General features: G+C 41.3%; 1 protein-coding gene across 1 annotated transcript in view; it reads right to left on the reverse strand.

Moving 5' to 3' along the window:
• The window catches only part of SDK1 (sidekick cell adhesion molecule 1), a 393,752-nt gene that overhangs the window by 151,614 nt on the left and 219,224 nt on the right, over positions 1 to 22,914 (reverse strand). The window contains exons 7-8 of the mRNA XM_083872526.1: positions 7,408 to 7,519; positions 5,725 to 5,915 (exon numbers count right to left, since the gene is read on the reverse strand). Coding sequence (XP_083728652.1) covers positions 5,725 to 5,915; positions 7,408 to 7,519 — 303 coding nt within the window. The remainder of the gene's footprint in view (positions 1 to 5,724; positions 5,916 to 7,407; positions 7,520 to 22,914) is intronic.

Here is a 22,914-nt window from a genome sequence, read left to right on the forward strand (position 1 = left end):
AGACTCACCTTTTCCCCCAGACTAAAACCTGCTGAACTCTGTTCACAGCACTCCAGCAGCTGGAAGCACTGCCAAATGCTACACCTGACACAGAGACAACAGCTGCCCACTGACGAGTCACATCCTGCTCCTAAAAGATAAGCACTGATACAGAAAACCCTCCAGAAACGACTCTGCAATTTATGGCCTGTTCTGACTAAAGACTGAGACCAGCCTGGCTGGGATGACAAGGCTGATTGATGAGGGATTTCTGGAAGATCCAGAACAGCACATGGACAGCCGTGCTGCGGTAAAGTCTAACATGTGGAAAATTAGCCTTGGTGGTGCAAGGAACGAGGGAATTCCAGAAGTACTGGTATAGGGATACCCTAAGGGGTTTTCAGGCAAATAAAAGACTGATTTCACCCAGAACCTCAGGATGGCTGGGGATGGAGGTGACCCCTGGAGATCACCCAGACCAATCCCCCTGCTAAAGCTGGTTCATCCAGGGCAGGCTGCAGGTGTGTTTTTACCATCTCCAGAGAATGACACTCCACAGCCTCTTTGGGAAGCCTCTTTCAGTGCTCTGTCACCCTCCAAGAAAAGAAATTTGAGTTTTCACCAGCAGCATGGATGCTCTAAAGGTCCTGTGGAGCCAACAGAACTCAGGCTGTGGAGGAAACAGCTCCAGTTACAGGTGCTGGGCAAGTGAAACCTCAGCTTCTCACTTTTCAGAGGTGTCAGATGTATCATCTGCACGTCAGGCTTTGTTCCCAAGGGCCTGAATGCCCAGCATTAAGTGCAAGGGAGAAATTCAGAGTGTCTGAATTTGGGTTGTACAGCACCTGGTGAATGACTGTCAGAAAGAGGCCATAAAAATGCAGCAGTACTTATAGGGGTCAGATGGCACTCTGAGGGGGCATTCTGGCTGTCTGTATATATGACTCCACTGCATATTTATAAGGCTTGCTTTGACTTACACAGTATGAATTTAACATTTATTGTTGTAGGCAATAATCATGTGTTGAAATTTAATATGTGTGGTGAAATGGAAACATCTTCCAAAGAATATAACATGCCAGACACAAGTCCCTCCACGCAGCAATTTTTAGGAATGACAGTAATTTGCCAGTATCAGGTCAAATGTTTCATTTTTTTGGAAATTATAGAATCACAATAGTTAGAATAGGAAAGGACTCATTACCCTGAGTTCACCCTGCTGGCATTGTGGCGTGTGGCAGCGAGAGGGGTCACAGCCCACATTAGGCTGAAAGAAACAGATCCTGCATTGTTCAGATATTGTATTGGTGTTTGACTGATCTTCACTAAAATGTCAAGTACGGGCAAGGGAGGAAAAGAGTATTTGAATATAAATGTGTGCTTTTAATAGTTGTTGAGGGTTTTGGGGGGTTTTTTAGCACTCCAGACATCACTGGAAAGATGTCTCTCAGAAAAGCCCTTGGGAGCCTGCAAAATTTGATCCTGTTCTAACTTCCCTTGTGCAGAGTTACATGGTCACTGATTTTAACATTCAAAAGATAGCAGTCAGCATCCATTACATACCCTTCAAGCTGCACTGGAGATGTGTGACCTAATCCTAGATACACACATGAAAGTCAGAGAGAACAGAGAAAGCCCCAGGGGCTCCTCCAAAGCTGAAATTCCTGCATCTCTCAGAAACTCAGGGCTGCATATTTAAGAGGCAAATTGAGCCTTCAACATGGAAGCCTTCCTCCAGAATTACCATAAACTAATTTATTTGGTGAATATCTTCTAAAGGAAAAGGAACTGGAAGCTTGACAGCCCCTTGTAGGTACAAAGTCTGTAACTCCAGACAGAAGATCAGACTGGCCATGCTGGGAGAGAAGCCCCATTGTGGATGCAGGTACAGCAGGCTCCTTGGAGCAAAGGAGGTTTCTTTGCATGAATATCAGGTTAAAACAGAGAGAGATGAAAAGATCCATGTGGTTTCTTGCTGCCCCTGCTGCGAGCTGCAGTCTGTGTGTTCTGAAATAACAGCCTGAGGAACACATGTCCTGTCTGCAGGGCTGAAAGGAGGAAGAACTTGTTGGGAATATCAGAGACAGAGCTGGGCTGCCCAGAAATCCCACTGCCTCCCTGTGGGATAGGTCCTGCTGCATTTGGGCCCAAGGCAGAATGTCTGTGTCCATCTCAGAACCTCTGAGGCTTGACAAACCAAAAGCTGCCAATATTTCTTTCCTTTGAGCCCAAACTGTGATTAGGCAAGTCCGAAGACATTTTGTATTATAGTTTCCCTGAAAACTTATTATTTTCTTACACAGTAGATGAACACAGTCATCAGAGTCTTCTCTTATGAGCCACACATGAAAAATTCTTTCCACTGCTTTCAAAGAAAGCATCTGCAGCGTTTCAAAGTGTCTAAGCTGGAGCCATGAGAGCTGCTGTTTCCAGAGGTCTGAGCACCAGGCACTGAGGTGCTCGTAGCTACAGAGGGAAATAACTTCTGCTCTGGCAGTTCTGTACACACAATGCAAATTCCTGGGCAGGAGAAATGTACAAAGAAGACCTTTCAGTATCTGGACACTCCTGGAGAACAGGGAGGGAGAAACAGCCCCACAGTCCATGTCAGAGCCCAGCCAGGTGAGCCCTTCTGACCAACACTGAAGGAACTTTCCGATGTCTTTCTAAATCCTGTGACCCCACAGAGCTGAATTTTCCCAAGATAAGAATAACATGCCTTTTAATGTAGATATCTGGGATAAAAAATGCTCCAAAAGAAGAGAAGCCCTCTCCTCTGACTCTGTTTTATTCATTTGTATTCCTTTGGACAGACCAACAAGGCTCCAATCCTCAGTTCTGTACAACCACACATCATGCCAGGCCCTTCTTTCTACTTGTTTCTCTCATTTTGTTCAGGTTTTACTTTCTGACTACATTTAATTTAAAGAGCAGTTTGGATTTCATACAGTGGAAGAGTTTGGTTTCCCATTTTCTTAAGCTCCTAAAATTCATAATTTCCTGTAGAACAGTCACTTAAGAAATGACTATTGCCATTTGTCACTAAAACTTGCAGAAGTGGAGCAAAAGAATTTAAGATTATCTCAGCTTTCAAATTGGTTTGTTCATGGGAAGACTCTTTAAATTACTTAATCTTCAAACTGTTAGTGATAAAACAAATGTGCTCTTATCTAATCTGCAACAAATCTTTCCCAAACTGTTACTCTGCCAAGCGAGGAACATGATACCCTTTAAAAATTTATAACAACTGCAGCTAATAAAACCAAGGTTTGGAACCACCTCAGTTTATCTTTTCTGGAACAATATGAAGATGTTAGGGAGCTCTTTGCCACATTCAGAAGAAAAGTGCAGCAGCACAGAACTAGAGGATTTTCTTCTTGCTATGCAGCACTTCTCTAATCCATTGGAGATTCCGGTTTTTTGAATATTATTGTAATTTTAATTTACAAACCGAGATATAGTCTCAGAAACATCCAGAAAAACTTCTGAGATAATACTGTAGGTCACAAATAATAATTTGTTCAGTATATGCCTTTGTGCTAAGTTTCACTGCCTTCTAATAGAGCTCTTGTCACCATCTGAGCCACACTCAAATTGTGTGATTCTCTAAGCTGGGAAAGTCAAGCACTGATATATTTGGAAAAAATCTTTGATTAACTCAGTGTTTGTGACATCTTTGATGCATCCTTTTATTGCTCCTCCTGCTCTACCTGTTAATAGCAAAATATTTTTCTCTGTTGATCTACAGAAGCTCTTACAGCCACACTATTGAGGGGCTGCATTTGATTTCTCCCATTCTGCAAACAAACCTCTTCTTTTAAGGCAATTTCCTTTTTCTGATAGTCAAGACCACTCATTAAGTCCATGCTGTGTTATTCTCCCAAGTAGTACAGCTCATTATCAGCTCCCCATCTACACATCCACACTACAAATATTTTATGCATGCAAATGGACAAGCATTCCTGATTCTCTCTAAGTACTGCCCCCATGGACTAGGAGAGATACACTGCAGAAAGCCTTAGGTTTGAATCTTGTCTGCACTTTCCTCTAGAACCCGTCCCTTGACTAATTAAATGACAGCCAGATCCATCCAAGAATTCTAAAGCTGAATATAAGTTATGCATTAACTACTAATCCTTTGATTTGGCTCCCTGTTTAGAATTAGAGATCCATCCTGCAAGCTCAAGAAACTCATAAATAAAGAAATCCATCAGGCTTTGCTGACACGTTGAGTAAACACCTGCATCTGAAGTGTCGTGTTCCATCAGAAGGAAATAAAAGTAATTGGTAACCAATTTGTTTCTGCTTTCTTTCATCTGCTTGTTCTTATCTACAGACCTTTTCATAACTTCATTCCCTGACAGCCTCCTGAAACTGGATAGGAAATAAATAAAACATTTAAAAATAAGATAGTAGGTAAGCTACTAAAGCACTGCTGCTTTAATATGATTCCCCAGTGATTATTTTCCAGTTTTATTGTAACTGTATTTAAGAATCTTTTACATTATCCAAGAGGCTGCTTTAAGTATTGCATTAGGCTGGATCTGACATCACAGCAACAAAGGAAAACCAGCTACAATAAAACCTTATGAATAAGGAAGAGTTTAAACAAAACCTATAAATAAGTGAAATCCATCTCTGCTCCTTAAAGGGAGGGTAATAACTCCAAGAAACAGAGGGCAAGGAAAGAGACTGGAACCAAACTTTGTCCAGCAGGCAATAAATACAATAGACACAGTCCTCCAAATGAATCTGGAATGGAGCTCTGCACAGGGAAGAGCTGTCTTCTCACTTAACAGCAGCTACTACAAATTGCTTTAGCAGAATACAGATCATACAGGAGTCTTTAAAACTGTATTTTCAGAAGGCTCAAAGATGTAAAGAATCGTGGGCTGCATTTCCTCTGCAAAGCTCCAGGGGTGCACCTGCCTGAACCCTGAGCAGCACCGGGACTGGTGGCACTGCCAGGGCTGCCATCTCCCCAGGACACTCCCACAGATAACAGCTTGACTTTACACAATCATCTCAGTGTCCCCAGTGCCAACCACCTCCTTTAGTCTAGATGTCCTAAAGCACCCCACACTGTGTGCACTGTGCTACCAACCTGCTCCCCACAGCAACACTCTGAGAGGAGGTGCTGGTGGAAACGGGCAGGGAAAGGGCAGCAATGTCCCCTTGAAAAGTATTAATTCCAAAGTTTCCCTGGGAGCTGGAGGTCCAGCAAACAGAGCTGTGTTAATGGAATTTTCTCCCCTGCCCTGTTGCCTCAGCAATGCTCTGTGCCTGCAGAACGTCCTTGGCCCTGACTGGCACCCACATGAGGCACAAGAGTGTTCCTAAAAGCTTCTTTCAAAAACACAGGCACTTGACTTATGAAAACTGGACCTAAGCAAGCCAGGAGCTAATCAGGATTTAATGCACCTAAAAGCCAAGATAGGGAAGCTGCCCATTAAGGATTTTACTACTGTATTTCTCAAAATTCCCATTAAATGTATAGTTTCACAGGGGATTTACAATCACAGCAGTGTTTAAAAAAATCTATTTGATGAATTTATATTAGCAGAGAAGAACGGCTGAATTAATTTGGAAGATAACCCTCCTTCACCTCTTTTGTTCTCTTCTCTGAAGAAAGGTTCAAATGTAAGGTCAATGAAATATTAAGATATCAATTTTATTTCCTATTATACCTCAGCCCAGAGTCTTTTTTTTTTTTTTTACTAAAAAGCACACTGCCTTGAGAATTACCCAATATAGAAAGGAAAGCTTTTGCTCTTGCTGGTTCCTCTGTGCTCTCTCTGAGTCTGGCTTCACAGAAGTACATCCCCACATCAGCAGAGGTCGGGTTGGTGATAGTGAGGCGTCTCCCAAAGCTGCTGATGCCACTGGTGATCTTGATCCCATTTCTCTTCCAGGTCACGCTCAGCCTCTCAAGAGGTCTGGCAAAAAATATACAAGAATAAAATCATAAAACATATATTACAGAATAATCTCTGTGTGCCTATATATATATATATTTATACACATGAGAAATATAATATTACCGATTATAAAACTTCTTTAAGTCTTCCTCTATCCCCAAAACACACTGTTAGAAAGTAAATGCATGTATAACTTCTACACATCAAGGACTACAGACTACTCAAGTGGCATTATGCAAGTACAGCTAATTGATACAGCAATAGAACTTAAGTGCTAATAATTTGATTTCTCCAAGCAAAAGGAGTAAATACTGCTATGGGAATCAGCTGCATGGGAAGTACTTTCATTACAACTCAATTACCAAAACAATATTAATCATATCAAGAACATCTCTGCCCTCAGAGGGGAAAGTAAATCAGTTGGTCTTATCACCCAAGGACTTCAACTATTCACTTTCACTGAAATTCAAAGCTATTCAAGGCCAAGTAGATGGAAACGTAGGAGGAATGCTGCAAATTCTGTATTACAGTGCATTAAGCACAGCTGAGCAATAATCACTGCAAAATGAGAGTGCCTGAAAAAATGACTTCATAGGAGATCCTCACCAATTTACTTACTAGGAAGCATCAACCTTTCAACAGTATCATCTCTGCTGTTGATGGGCAACAGCTGAAATATTATTAACCCTCATCATAATCTTTTCCTTAAGGTATTGTCTGCTGCTTGAACCGCACTTCTTTTCCTTTCCATGTGAGGACCAGGTGGGAAAGCACCCCTACCTGTACCCTCATTTAGCCAGAAAAATCAAGAGGTTTAATTCAGTAATGCTGGACAAACAAGATCACTCATAAGGTTGTTCTGAGGTGTGAGTGTTCTGCTTCAATCTCCAAATTAACAACAATAAAAAATGAAAATAACATCCTCTCTGTGAAAAACAGAGCTCACTTTTTTGGTAAATTTTAAGGAATAGGTTTAATAATAAAAAATAAGACAATTAGGAAACAGATTAAGCAAAAGGAAATACGGCTGGCCAGGTGACTCAGCATTCAGCCAAGTGCACAATTTTCTATTTCAGAAGCCTTTAAATACTCTTTTTATTGCATCAGCGTGTTGAATAGGGTTTCTTTAATAAACTAGTTTCTATATTCTAGGAACTGTTTTGCCTGGTCTCTTTTTGAGTCCACTTTTTTACAGCATGCATGTTTTTTGGCTGTGTTTTTATTATCACTTCCAGCTTGGGCTTTGGTTTCTACTTTCTTCAAATGGTAGATGTTGATAGTTGGTATATCAATAGCAGGGTCTTCTTTACGTGTTCACTGGATGTTATCTCAGCCAAACAGACAGTTTAAGCACACTATATTAATACAACATACAACAACTTTCTAATGTAACACATATAGTATTTATGTCAATATTTATGAAAAGCCAGTCATACAATATATTTATAACACTCTGTCCTTCTCTAGGAAGCCCAGAGTCCCCGTGAGGGCTGTGGAGGTGTTCCCATACCTGGCGTTGGCCACGCACTCCAGGGTGGCCTCGCTGCTCCCCGACACCACGCTGCTGTTGTGGGGGCGGATGACCACGGCAGGGCCCGCGCTGTCCTGTGGGCTGCTGGCACCTGTGGGGACACACACACGCCTGGTGACACCCAGGGACTGATGCCAGTGAGGATGTCACGCTCCAGGCACTGCTGCAAACCTCACCCTTCAGCCTCACCATGGACTTGTATCTCCAGTGGGGCCGTTTGGAGCAATGTATCTGTATAACAGGCCATTCTGATGCACCAGCCAAATTGGTTATGAGTAATATTATCACACCACCTGCAGTTTTGTTGTTAGAGCTCTCAAGAATTCATCAAGTTTACTGAGAAAACAACAGGATCAAAAATAAAAAGAGAGCCTGAAAAACTGTCTGCAAAAAAAGTGAACCCTGGATAAGGGATGCAAATGAGAGGATGGACGCTTGGCCAATTGGATGTCCTGAAGGATGTGGGCCTGCCTGATGAAGAAGCAGCTCAGCCAACCCAGAGACTGCCTGTCGCCTTGATTTTCACCCTTCTGATCACTGTTTACATAATTCTACTGGAATTTCTCATGCACATAAACAAAAGTTGATTGTTTTTATTCCTCTCTGTGATGGACTGCTGGTTTGACCACTAGGGTCAGAGGGGTGTTCCTCTTGTCCCCCAGTCCTCGATCAAATTCCAAATCCTATTTAAACTCCAAATCATAATAAACTTTCTCTTTCTCTGCTCACCTCTCAACCTGACTGGTGAGTGTCATTCTTTTGTGTCGTAACAGCGACACGTGCCCACGTGGACAGCAGACCTAGAATCTGTATCTGCCATGTAATGTAAACAATAAATGCCTTCTGTTGGAATCACACTGATCTGGTTATTCAGTGGCCCATTTTCCCCCTGCAGCCGTTCCCGATGGCATTCCCTGCCTTGCTCCAACAATCCCACCATAAAATCCCACAACTCCCAAGAACTTCCAAGGACTGGCCCCTGCCCTCCATCTGGGAACATTCTCCCAGACAGAGCAAATAAATTAAGCATCCTAAAGATTTTCTATTGTTGAGCACTTTTATTTTTATCAAACACTTGCTGACATATTTTTAAGACCTTTTCATGTTTTGTTTAATCTTACCCTTTCCACACCGTTTCAAAAGAGTCTGCCAATACTCATGTTAGTTCTTTAAAAAGATTTTACACACTGGGGAACAAATATAAAATTAACAAAGCAGCATATCACAGCAACTTCAATCCCCTTTTCTTATCAGGAAAGTAAATAACCCAAATCTGTTACTCTTTTGTGAGGCTTCATACTGTAAATAATTTAGCTTATGCAACAGTCAGCAGACACTTAAAAAATGGTAAAAAGGCAGCTTGTAAATTTTCTCTGTATGCATTTAGTAAGTGAATTAAAATACCCATGTATTCATAGGTACTTTGCTTCAAGCAACTCATTTGGGAAAGAAAAATTAGCTATTTTTTAGCTTGAATAACAGAGTAATAAAATTTTCAAAGATATGGAAACCAATAAACAAATTACAGGGAAGAGTAATGAAAGTAAAACTAAACTGATGGAAAAGCAAGGCAGTTCATCAAATGTTTTCTGCACAGGAGGCAAGTGCATGCCCATTAAGCAGCATGGGAAATTGGGAAATGCAAGGTATGGACCCTAAAATTTAAGGCAATTCCCTAAAGAACAGAAAATGGTTTGAGGATTCTTTGCTTAGATGATACCCAGCATGCCAAAAGCCATTTGACATTGGATTCTACTTGTTGGATAGACAAAGGCTTTGGTCATGGGACTCAAAGTTCCCAAGGCTTAGCAGATTTCTCAAGGATAAACCTTTTACCTTTGGATGTTTTTCTAATTGACAGCAGTTAGTGTAGTATGGAGATGGAAGGGTGGAGCACTGTTTTAAAATTTAAAGGATACCACCCACACTTCTGAATAAATTCAAGCATTCAAGAACAGCACTTGAAGTGTAAGCACATATTTATTTCTTCTCCTAAATATGCTCTGTCAACTTGACACAGCAGCTCTATGAAACACACACAGGATCTCAAAACACAAGCTGCCAGTGGGTTTTACAACTCCTCATCAACATTCCTGGAACTCTGAAGCCATCAGGTAGCAAATCTCTTTTCTAAAATTTCCATGCTGGTTATATAGGTATTCATGGCGGAAATTTCCCAGATAGCAATTAAATAAAACAAAACCAAACAAAAACCCCCAGAAAGCAAGAGCTGATCAGATTAGAAGCTTGTTACTGATGAGAAGAAATAACCTCAGTGTCTCTGCTCCCCACTACTTCTGCCCAAGATGAAGGTTTACAACAGTGAATGCTAAAAGATCAACAAAGCAGTGACTAATTTGGCAGTAATCATTTCTTATCTCCACCTGGAAGAGAGGAAAGCCACTTGTTTGACTTATCAGCTCCCCACTAAAACCAGACAAAGAGGAGAAGTCGGCTTTGTTGTCACTGCCACCACCCCACACGAGTGGCCCTGTGTGCACCCAGCAGATAAGAAAGGAAATAAAAGTGCACATTCCCCTTCCTGCAACCAGGAAAAGGCAGAGATTTCTTAGTGACTGTAACAAAAACCTAACCAAGTATGTGTTTATTGTTATTTTGTACCATCCCTGAAACAAATGTATTAAAAGCAGGCCCCTGCTAAAGGTTGTGAGTGAACTGATACTCCTGTGAGACAGAGGGCTCATCAAAATGGTCAAAACTTGGATTCCCAGGAACACACCTACAAAGGTCAGCCAGAGACATAACAATCATATACAGAAAGCAACAAAATTTCCATGTATTACCTAAACAGGATGGAGGCAGCACCAATATTCCTATTTTATATTCAAAGACAGCTCAAGTTTCCCTTTGCACTAAAGAACTTCTTCCCATAACTCACTCTGGCCCCAGCCTTGCCAAAACAAACTCCAAAGGGCCATTCCCAGGGCTCCCTTTGCAGAGGGCAGTTTGCAGCTTTGTTTTGTGGCTAATTGAGACACCAAAGGAGGATCTTAGTTTTACTTCAGAGTAAAAAATCTCAGTAGGGCTGTAACTTGGGATCTGTGCCTTACAGAACTTCACCCTTTTGTAAGAAATCCACAGGCTGGAGTATCAGAGTAGCCAAGATCCTAATGGAGATGAGCAACACTGGGATTTTGCTTGGATGATGGGATGTGGCAGATCAGCTTTCCATCAGGCTGGGAAAGGCAGAGAGTTGCTGCAAACAATCAGATAATGAACAACTACCCAGACTTCCCAAGTTTCTCATCCTGCCTGTCAATAAAGCCACTCCATCCTTCTCCTGCCTCCACATGCACCACACAGATGTGATTTTACTTGACGGATGCTACACAAAAATCCAATGCAGAATGTCATTGTTAGTAAACAGACATTTTCTTTTCAAATCCTTTGTCGAAAACAATTGAATTTTTCTCCTTGTCACTGTTCCTTTTTTTACTTCATCAGACTTTTTGTTGCCTGAGCTTTATGGCACTTTGCTGTTTCTGGCCTTTCATCACCTCTTTTTTCTCCTCCTCCCCGCCCTCAGCTCTCTGCATTCATCTCTGGTCATTTCCCCCCTCCTTTTCCATTCCATGGTCCCCTAAAGATGTTTCCCAGTATTTAAGAACGGCTCAATTTCTGATGTATCCTTTAATTTAATGATTGAACTTCAGCTTCTCTGAAGGAAATATTAAATACACTGAAGTAGGGAAGTGATAGAAATGCACATGGGAACACAGTTCCAGTGAGATGAATCCACTAATAGGGAACCACCATTCCCAGCTATATTCTCCCTTTTTGGAAAGAAAAGGCCTTCCTTCCTTTCCATCTGCTTTCTGCACCCTCCTCCCAGCTAAGGAAGCAAAGCAACATTAGGGAAAAACCAGAATGCAGCCAGGGGATGCCTCACTATCAGACATAATCAGTCTGGGGGGAACCTGTGGGGAGCTGCAGAGACAAGGCTGAGTGACACTAAAAAACACTTAAGGGATGTGCTCTTAATCTGATTTTAGCCCTTAATAGATGACCGGACAGAAGGACTGCCACAGGCAAGAGTCCTAATCCAACAGGGACTGCTCTCCAAAAGAGAGCTCACACTGCTTTATTTTCCTTTCTATCCATTTTAGCCACTGCACTCCCAGCATTTCCAATCTCCCCTTTGCTTCTCAACTTTCTCATTTATCACTGTCTGAGCGATTACCAGGATCTACAAGGGCCCAGAACCTGCAGGGCCTTCAAGACTGACCCCAAACAGTTTTTGAAGCAAGACTGTGGGAACACCAAAGATTTGGACTCGGGACAGGAGGGAGTTTGTCCTCCAATCCTCCAGTGGTTGCCACCCCCAGCTGCTCATGAAACAGTTGAACTGTGGCCATTGCAGCCCAAGATATTAAGGTTAATTGGCAATGATATTATGTTTTCCTTATTAAACTTTTGTTTGGTTATTTTTTTTAAGAGACAGAAAAAGAGAAAAAGAAATGAGAAAAAAAAAAAAAAAAAAGGGAAGGGATTATCTGGGTTTTTTTCCATCCCTTTGAACACAGACTCCTCTCCAGACTGTGGAATTCAGGAATCTGGCAATCCCCCACAAAGCAGAGATAAACAGAGAGAAGAGACAAGAAGAAAGAGTGAACAACTTTTGCACAGTCTATTTGTTTTTATCACCTGTGGCTATGAATGGCTGCACATCACTGAGCCTGCTGAACTTCCCCTCCCTCCTCCTGCCTGATCAGGAATGAAACCCATCCAAGGCCTCTCTAACACTGATTTTTTTTTTTTTTTTTTTTTTTTTTTTTTTTTTTTTTAGTACTGATGAGCTATGAATTTTAATCTGTTATTTAAATACAATAATTATGTACACTGCCCTATCATCTCTGGAAAGACAGTATTTTTATCTCTGTACATATATTGACATGTAAGGTACAGGGAATTTTAAATACTGTAATTTACAGTTTATAAAGATCACAGACTTTATCAAAGCCACTTCAGGTTCTTAATTTTCCCAACAGAACTGAAATCTCACCCAGGCTAGATGACTGCAGACACAATAGGTTCTTTCCCCTTCAGAAATACATAAACATTAAGTTCTTCCCCAGATTTTACATTATGACATGCAAAGTTTATCTATGTCTGTATTTGCAGTGCAGAATATTAAGTGTATTACTTCAGTGGGTGCTCACATTCATGTGACAGAGATATGAGGTAAGCCAGCCTCAAGAGAAACTGAGAGAAACTGTTTATCTCCTGAAAAGAAGTAATGGTTTGAGTTCAGACTTGTGCACAATGATAAGGTATATTTTTAAGCCTTGCTTATATGTCCCAATCCTCTGAAGGAGCTTAATCCAAACAAGGTGACCACGAGCAGGAGGAGGAGGAGGATTGTCCAAATAATCAAGAGCCTGGAGTGTGAGGTTGGCTCATCCCTACCCTTACTGTAAATTACTGCAATTACTGCTCCATGTCCAGCTTGCAGGGAAGAAGGGAGCTCAGGACAGGAATCACTACCCAAAAATAAATTTACTTATTCATATTACGGAATTTGTCTATGTGAGAAAAATGCTTCACAGAAGAGATCACCAGTACCCTACCCTCAAGCTAATAGAGAAATTGAGTACTGAAACAGAACTTTGAAACAATTTATAAGTTATCCTGGGAGAAAAAAATTTAAAAAAACTTTCACCCTAAACTTCCCACAGACTTCCACGCTTGCAAAGGATGCAGAAATATGTCTTGGTAATTACTATGCAGGATACATGCAAAGCTTCATTTTATCAAATTATAGACACCTCTATAAGAAAAAAAACAGGATAGGAGATAAGAGTCCAACACAAATAGCAAAGGTATTACATATAGTACAACATTATGGCATCAAGGAATGTGCAATCTCTGCCTGGGACACAGAATATGAGAAAAGAGGAGAAATGACAATCACAGGGTATCTCAAGATTGCTCCAGGGAGAGAGAGAGAAATAATAAAAAAAACAACCTTACAAATACAAACTGCCTGGTGGAACACACTCCCTGTTGCCAGGTACAGCCTGCAGATGGTTTGAATTATGAACCCAGAGTGGATTAATGCCCCTTTCCCTCTCCACTACAAGATACACAACAGGAATTGGATCCTGATCAATAATAGATTAATTTCCCTTCCCCTTCGGAGCAAAAGATGCACAACAGGAATTGGAGCCTGATCAACAGAAAAGCAAATGCTGACAACCACCTGCAGGCACCAGAGAGAAACATTCTGCAATTAATGAAAAGAAAGTGTGTTCTCAATCATAAACCTCTGGCCCAAACCAGGTCTATTGGTTCCCTGCTTATTAGAGTGATTATTAGGAGCTGATACAATAAAAGAGCATTAAGATAACCCAAGTTACTGTTTCAGTTTCCCACTTTGACTCTAGCAAGGATTATTTATTTTCAAGAAAAGGGAAATCTGATGCTGCTATCACTGCACACATCTCTGCTCAGATTTCTAGACAAAAAGAAAAATAATAGAGACTTTCCCATGAGGCTTCTTGATCACATTTGTTTAGTTTGACGAAGATCATAAAAACTCCAGATGGGTTTTTTTTTTGAGCCAATATTACATAGTTATAAAATAATTCGCAAACTAACGGTGAATCAAGAATTATGACTTTTCAGTACCCAAGAACATCTTCAGACTTCTCAAAAATGTAAGTATTAACATAATTTATTTAACTTTTGAGAACCCAGACTGCAGACCTAAAAACGTAAATAAGGAGCAACATAAAAACTTAATTTTGTGGATCAAATTTATAGGGAAGAAACAGCCTTGTTGTTTGAATTAATCACAGCAAGTGAATTCTTATATATCCAGCCCTCGTCTTGAACCAGACATCAGACATCACAACATATGAATAAAACAACCTGATATGAAAAAGATTTACAAAACACAAGCAAAACAAGTGAATGATCCAGGTCGGTTGTATTTATTGACTCATTACACTCCTGTCACTGTGACTAAGCTTTGTCCACATCAGAACAAACACAGGATGCTTTTCCATTGCCAGGAAAATTTAAAAAAGAAAAAAAGAAAAAAAAAGGTGAATAAAATAATAAAACTCAGAACAATATAGAGCAAGTAGATCTCAAGTTAAATATCCAGAGTTTGAGGAGGGATATGGTAAAGGAACAATTAGAAAAGATTTCACCAGCACCTGTTGAGGAAGCCTTGCAATAAATTAATTTATTCATTTTCCCTGAATTGCCCATGTTAAAAAGGCTGAGAACCTCCCCTCCCTCCTTTTCCATCCACCTCTCCTGGGCCCTGGGATTATCTGAATATGTCTTAATGACACTTCTAATGGATTTAATTTTGGAAAACAAAGTTACCCACAGAATTTAACCCATACAAGTGGTGATTCTGCCAGTCCAGATCCTTTTTTGGTTGGGAAGCTTCCTAAAGCTTTTCTCTTCAACCTGCTACAAACACTCCTAATTTCCAGTTAAAATGGCCAATGCACTCCGTTAATTCTTCTGCCAGAGCTGCCCTTTATAGTTTGAAGAGCTGCTCTCTCCCTCTGAGATGTTTACATCCTAAAACATTTACAGAAAACAATCCTATTCTTTCACAGTCTTTATTTCACTAAGGGAAACAAACAAAACTTTTCTGGCCTGGAAGGATTCACTGAAAAACATACAAACAAAAAGATGATGAGCAAGGGTAGAACTCCAAGCCAGCATCACTCCATAAATGCCTCCAAATGTTTAAACAAATACCAGCCACGTTTTTAACAGCTTTTTTTCCACCCCCTTTGTAAGGACTTTCACACAGACTGCAAGTGCTGTTAGTTTTAGCCCTAGAGAAAGATTAATGGAGTCACAAGATGATTTGTACCTCTTTGTGTGTACGTAGTCCAGTAAAGAGGAGATTTATATATTTTATTGGATAAAACTGAGTCTAGAACACAGGTTGAAAAGGTCTAAAACCTTATAGAGAGTTCTTAGGGTCAACTCCTGGGCACAACGAGAGGCTGGGGCCCAGATACAGTTGGTTTAAAGAGGAAAAATGTATTTCTGTAACCAACAAAGTGACCCAGGAGAGGCAGCAAGGCTAGGACGGTCCATGGTGACACAGTCTCTCCAGCCTTTCACCAGTTCTGCCCTGAAGACAGGGACAGGGATGGGAAATGTGGCTTTTTTCTTGATTTTCCTCTCTTTCTACAGACCATTAAATGAAGGTGACCCAGCAACTGCTCTCTGGGGGGCTGAATTCCTCTTTTTTTCTACTTCCTGAGGCCTACAGACCCACTTTGTACCACAGGACTACTTTAGAAATAGATGTCTACCATTGTCCCATGTAGTTTTAAGGAAATTAAACCACTGCTTAGTTACACAGCTCCCTGTGAATCAGCAGCTAAATTCAAAAGCAGCCCAAATTTCTGCTCAAACACTCTGCAATTCCCTTCTCACAACTCCTCATGCAGAAAGAGCAATTTGGAAGTTCAGTCACTGTCACTGACCTGACCTTCCCCCATGCACAGTGAGGGGGCTTCTTTCTGCCTGGAAACTTATCATCCAGCACATCATTAGAGCTTTTAACATGAAAAAATATCTAGCCTCAAGCTATTCCAGCTAAAGAACACTCAGGTGGCTTTTCAATTCACCAGATAGCTTTAATACAGGCTAAATAAGTGGATGGAGTGTGTAATCTTATTCAACAGCAGTTAAAAGGGGGAAAAATATCCATGGTCTGGCAGTGGAATCTATTAGCCTCAGAGTCATCTTCAAAGGGATGCAGGAGGCAAAAAGGCAGAGCAGCAGCTCTGCAGCCAGGGCCCACGGCCTTTGGCTTCCCACAGAGTCACAGAATTCCAGAATGGTTTGGGTAGGGAGAGACCTTAAAGCCCATCCAGGGACACCTTCCACTATCCCAGGTCTCTCCAAGTCCTGTCCAACCTGGCCTTGGACACTTCCAGGGATCCAGGGGCAGCCACAGCTTCTCTGGAAATCTGTGCCAGGCCCTCCCCACCCTCACAGGGAGAATTTCTCCCCAACATTCCATCTATCCCTGCCCACTGGCAGCTTAGAGCCATTCCCACTTGTCCTGGCACTCCAGGCCCTTGTGCAAAGTCCCTTCTCTGCTCTACTGGAACCCTTTTTGGCACTGGAAAATGCTCCAATGTCTCCCCAGAGTCTTCTCTTCTCCAGGCTGAACCTCAAATCTCTCCCAAAACATGGCTATGTTTAAAAAGACTTAAAAATAACTCATTAGTGGGAATTACTTTTAAGAGGCTGTATATTTTTACGATGTACTTTAGTGCATTGCATGGGAAGCATCCTTTTAACCATAAACAGCCCCTCATTTGGCAGGAGGAAGCAGGTTTGAGGGGCCTGGCAGTGGTTGCAGGGGTTTCTGCAGCACAAGGCAAGACTCACTTTCTCCTAAGGACAAAACCCAAAATTTTAAGGCCTTGCAGCCTTGGTGCTTCACACACCTGGAGATTTACCATTTGCTTTCTTAATAATGGGAAATTTAAGTTACTAAATGAGTACACACATCAGTAGCTGGGTGTTAAATAAACCAAACCTGTCACTTAATAATCATGTCCAGAAATGCAAATTCAGTGCTGAGATGAGCTGAGAGGAGAAATGAAGGAGGGAAGCTGAGCAGGGGACATGGCTGTGTCACAGGGGTCAGAGAGCTGCTGCCATTTCAGGGACTGCAATTCTTACCAGCACATCCTGCTTTAATGTCAAGCAGCAGCAAAGAGAGAGAAATAGGAGATAATAAAATGCTGCCTTCTATTTACAAGTATGTCTTTGCATATGGCTTCATGTTGGGTTTTTTTAATAAATGCATTTCTTAACTCCTTACTTGGCACAAATAAAATCACACAACTGACAGTCTACTTTTTCTTTTTCTTACTTGTAAGAAGTTTAAACTCCTCTTCTTACTTAGAAATGAAAGGGTGGTAACAACTAAAGAAGAGAATCTCATCTATCCTTCACTGGACTTAAATAAAGAAAAACATTGGCAGCGAATTTGGGGGAAATTCTTTAAGAAATGTCTTCAACAATTTAATTTATGACAACAATAATGGAAGCACTACTTTCAGAGAGAGGATTTAAGATTAAATACACTCTGTAGAGCACAAAGCAGATATGTACAACTGATCACATTTGAGTCCCCAAGATCTATTTCTCTGTAATAGTTTTTAAAATGAACATGATATTGTAGGGGAAACAGAGACTGATCACAGAATCCCAGAATGGTTTGGGTTGGGAGGGACCTTAAAGCTCATCCAGTTCAGGGCCACCTTCCCTATCCCAGGCTGCTCCAAGCCCCATCCAACCTGGCCCTGGACACTTCCAGGGATCCAGGGGCAGACACAGCTTCTCTGGGCACCCTGTGCCAGGACCTGCTCACCCTCACGAGGAAGAATTTCTTCCTAAATTCCAATATAATCTAAATTTTTCCTTTTAGTTTAAAAGAGTTCCATAGTTTATCTGCCCTTCACAATGAAGGGAGGGGCCACCACCTGGGCCCCACTCCCATGTTCTTAAAAAACACCCAACCAAAGCCATGCAAGTCTTTTTTTTGGCAGGTGGTGGATGAGCAAAGTGTGGGTCAAAGCTTTCTCCAGAAAATCCACTCTAAGAACTGAGATTAAAACTTGCCACATATAAACATAATTTGAACTTTAAAAGAAATACGAAAACCCTACCAAATTTAACAGCCTGTCCTCAGATACTGCAGCCTGGGCACAGTTCATGAAGGCTCAAAGGAGAGCAATTCTACAGAGAGCATAACCTGAAATAAACAGGCATTCTTGGTTTCCTCTGTTGAACTTAACTCTTCAAACCCAGATGCACTCACTGAGCAGCATTTTAAGCTCAAGGTCAACTCTTGCTACATTCTATTTTTAGATATTTATACACACACACACACACACACACACACATATCTGAGAAACATGTTTTGGGATCCAGATTGCTATCTTGCTCCCAAAGGTCTGCTATTTCCAAGTCTTTACATAAAGAGAACAGATCAGAGAAACAAGAAGATACCCCACAGCCTTCTTCCAGCAGCTAACTCAACCAAACATATGGAATGACTTGTCAAAATAATATTTTGAGAAATAGGTTATCAGGGGCCTCAGGTCCACTCCATATGGTTTAAAGTTCTCCACCTCCCTGACCATATCCTACTTCTCCACTGTCTTCTGTAAAGGGAGAAAAATCCTCAATAAAAGTAGAGTTGTTCAGGTCACAGATATTCAGAACTAAATAAAATTTCATTTATAATATTTAGAGTACCGTAAAATAATAAAAAAACCAGGACAAAGCCATGCACACAGCAGAGCTCAGAATCCAAAGAAATATTTTTCTACACAAAAGAAAGAATTTTGTTTCCCCTTTCTAGCACAGATTTTTTTTTCCTACATAAAGTGCAGCTTCCCCTTTGCAGTCTTTGTGATTATCAATCTTTGGTTATTTTATAATATAAGGTTGCCTCAGACCTCAGCAGGAAGAAAAATACACATTGCTGCATTTCCTCTGTCACAAGAACAAAACAACTCTGAAAGCCAAGAATGTTCCAAAAGAGCAAACAATAACCCAGCTCAAGAAAGTCTACAAACTTATCCATTCAAAAATAATTCCACAGATGGATAAGCATTTAATTTTCTAAAGTGAGAATAAGCCAGCCTCTCTCTTTTCTGGGATGTGGAATGGGGTTTTGGACCTGCCTATTTATACTCAGCACATAAATGCTGCTCAGAGAATGCAAGTCCTGTAAAAAGGAATTGAAAGGCAAGTTATTACTCCAGGCTCTTTGTTGGTGTTTCTGCAGTCTGGGTAGTGCCAGCATTGTCAAAAACAAACTGTTGGCTGTACCTTGCTTGGCCTGTACAAATGCTCTTTGCATTAATGTACTTAGGATCCCCTATCTCTGTGCCCTGCCAAGAGAAGAGTTGAAGAGTGTGATGTCTTCTCAATCTTGCATTGACTTCCTGCCCCCCTGGTCACAGTTTTTGGCTGTGTGGATGGTAAACAGCCTCCCCTGAATATGACAGGGACTCACTGCTGTGATAAAAACCATAAGCTTATTTCCACAGGGTGCTCTTGACTCCCAGCTCATCCAAAACTTTGCACTTCATGCTGCTTCTTATTTGAAATTTGCATCGTTATAATATGACACTGAGATGTCACAACAGAATTACAGTTAATAAGGAAAATTATGGGGAATAAATGAAAGATAAAGTGGCACATTAGAAAATGCACCATCGTCTGAAATGTGAATTTCTATAATGCTGAGGTACAAGTAACATCTATTTCATTTTGTTTTAAAAAGAAATCAATTCACTCCTAGGTTTAGAAACATTCTGTCACTTTCCAAAATGTCCTTGGGTTGTCAGTTTGAAATAAATTGGCAACGTGTCATTAGGCAGAACAACAGAACTGCATTGTTTCGACTTAATTAACCCATTTTATTCAGATTTGCCCCAAAAATGACCCTTAACAATATGATTCTGCTCTCCAGATGGTGATGGGCTGTGTCAGAGCAGAGCTATCAGCTGTCAGAGCAGCTAAACCAGAAACCAAACACTGCAGGGTCCGCTAGAAACCCCAAACCTAATCGCTCCCTTTCTCTCCTACACACTCACCTCCTGAAAGTGCTTACACAGAAAGAGGAAGGATGAATCACTTAAACACACACAGAAAATGCATCTAGGGGAGATGAAAATTACTCCAAGAAGGTAAAACAAGCCGCCAGGAAGGCAGGATGGAGGAGCTGGCTGCAACAGCACCCGGATCCGGGGTGCTGCTGGGGATGCCCGAACACCAACCTGGTGGTGCCTCCTCCTGCCCTGTGACTTCTCTCCAGGTTTTTAGCTCTTGGATTAGTCCTGAAAACTCGGTGCATCCACCCTCACCTTCAGTGGGAGGAAATACTGAATGAATAAAGCATGTGCAGTGTCAAAAGCTGGTGCAGGCTTCTCTGCAGGCTCCTGCCAGCACCCTACGGAGTGTCACGAACTGCTCCATCTCCCTCCCCTCCTTCCTTTCAAAAAATGTTATTATAGATAAGAGATTAATGTGTGCCAGACCATTTGGCTATTCAGGAGCAAAAGAATTTTGCAGCATAGACTGAATTTAAGACAATAAAATGTGCTACCTACTGAACCACAAAATCTCTGAGAGGACTCAGAAATAGAAGGGGCTTTTTGAAATAAACCATAATCTCTCTGTCCTGTTTCCAAAGTCTGCAACTTCACACAAAAAAAACCCCCTGAAAAACACAAAGCCTGGTGATATATAAAAATAAAAGTACAGATGAACCATTTTTGACATTTCTCTATCACTCTTAAAAATAGTAATAATCTTGAGCTATTGAAGTTGCTGAAAGAAAATAAAAATCAATGTGTTTTCACTTAGCACTTCTGAAAAAGAAAAGGATCACTTGGTATTTCAGCAAAATGCTTTAATGCCACTCTGTAACAGAGCCCCCTATAAGGTGCAAATAAAGCTCTTTTCACTCAAGCATCTCCTGCACCCCAGAATTAGGGACTGGGAAGGGAACTGGGACAAAGGTGCAGCTCCCAGCACGAGGAGGGCAGAGCAATCCCGGTCCCAGGGTTTATAACCTGGGGAGTTCTGGGCTCTGGGAACAGCTGCCCCGTGTCCCACACACAGAGCAGAGACTTCAGACAGATCTCCTGGGCATTTCATACCTGGAATAAAACCATTTATTTCCCAAAACATGGAAACTGCACTGGGTTTCTGCTTTCCACGCTTCCCACTGAGCCCTGACCCATCAAGCAGTGACACACAGATCTCAGGTGCGGTTTTGTTGTTGATTTGAGGGGCAGTTTGATTTGCTTTTTAATTTTTATTTTAAATAAAATGCATGGAAAACATTACAAGCTTCAACTCCAATGTGTAACCAAAGCTCAACAAATGTGGGCTTTTAAGTGTTTCTCTGCATTTCCCAGTTTCTCTCTGGTCACAAATTTTAAGGTGTGCAACCACAGGCAGGACAAAAATGACCAAATTTCTGAGAGATATTGAGAAGCTTCTGCAAGTCATTGTTATCTACTCACTTTGAAAGTGGTAAATGGCTGAACCTTCCCTCAACACAGGGAAGTAAAATTGTGTATTTTATAGTGAATCACAAGTACCACTCATAATCATTCATATTAATAGCTAATGTAAAGGACAAAAAAATAAATTAACATGTTGCAAATGAATCTGTTTCTTTTTTATACAGGAGAACTGCAGTCACAAAAATGCTTTTAAACAAATGTTTTTTAACTGCTAACAGTTTTTCTGTTGTTTCTGGTTCCCCTCTATGCATACAAATGCATAAAATGTAAAACCAGCAAAGAGGGAAAGTGGAAAATTTTAAAAAGCTGATTTATTTCTTTACAAATCCTTTACTCCTACCATTAAAAAGTACAACTTATTGCCACTGGAAAGCAGAAGGAGTAGAAAGTGCTCTTGAAAAATAATAACTGCTTCTCCCAGCACACCAGAGACCTCTAGAGAAGATGGAGGAACCATTATCTCCATTTTATGTGTGGTGAAAATGAGGTGAGGACAAACATTACTGAAATGAGGCTGCACCAGGTGCATCTGACCTGTTTATTACAACCTTTTAACACTTGAAATTACACTCAAATACAAGATGGGAAGATTTTCTTTTTTGTTTCCAGTCTTGAACTGGGAAGAAGTTACAAATCCTTGGGGATGTCTCAGGCTCTGAAGTTGTCCCCCTTCTCACAGTCCCTTTTCAGGCCAGTTCTCAGTTGGAGAATTCCTTAATGGGTTGTGGCAATCTCAATTTAATTCTGCTGCTGGACAGTTATTTACAGCATCTCTGGTCAACAGCAGAGCAGAGAGGGGGAAAAGCAGAGCAGAACAACATGTCCCAGGTTGTCCCACAGGCAAAAGCAGACCAGCCATTTGCATTTCTGAGTTGCTGTCCCAGGTGCCCACAGACTCTGGCATGTGTCACCACAGCAATTTAAGTGAGCTTGAGCTGCTACAAAGCATTAGAAATGGATGCCTAAAGCCCAGATCAAAGCATATTCTAAGGCCATTCTGACAGCAGGTCCCATCCCAGTGTTAAAAACCTCCTTTCCTGCCCCTCCATCTCCACAGTCACGTTCTGCCTTATCTTTCTTATGTCCTTTTCCAGAGATCAAATGCACATATCCAACCAATTTAAAAGTTTAAAAAAGCCAAGATGAAAACCAGGCTGAAGCATTGCAGAGGATGGGGTCAGTGGGTGTGAAGTGTCAGTGAGGACTCTCCACCTTCCCTGGGAACCAGCCAGGAAAGGAGCCCGGGCAGGGGGATGCTCCTCTCAATGCCCTGAGCTGAGTCCTTCCAAAATTCAAACCACCAGCATCTCCTTGCCTTCCCAGTCTCCTCTGGATGCAAACAGGGTCAGTGTCAAACACTCTGAATCAACTCCTGGCTGCTCTTTAAGCTGCAGGAGGGTGGATTTTGACTATA

The sequence above is a fragment of the Zosterops lateralis genome (genome assembly GCF_965231275.1).
Source record: "Zosterops lateralis genome assembly, chromosome: 15".
Taxonomy (NCBI): Eukaryota; Metazoa; Chordata; class Aves; order Passeriformes; family Zosteropidae; genus Zosterops; species Zosterops lateralis.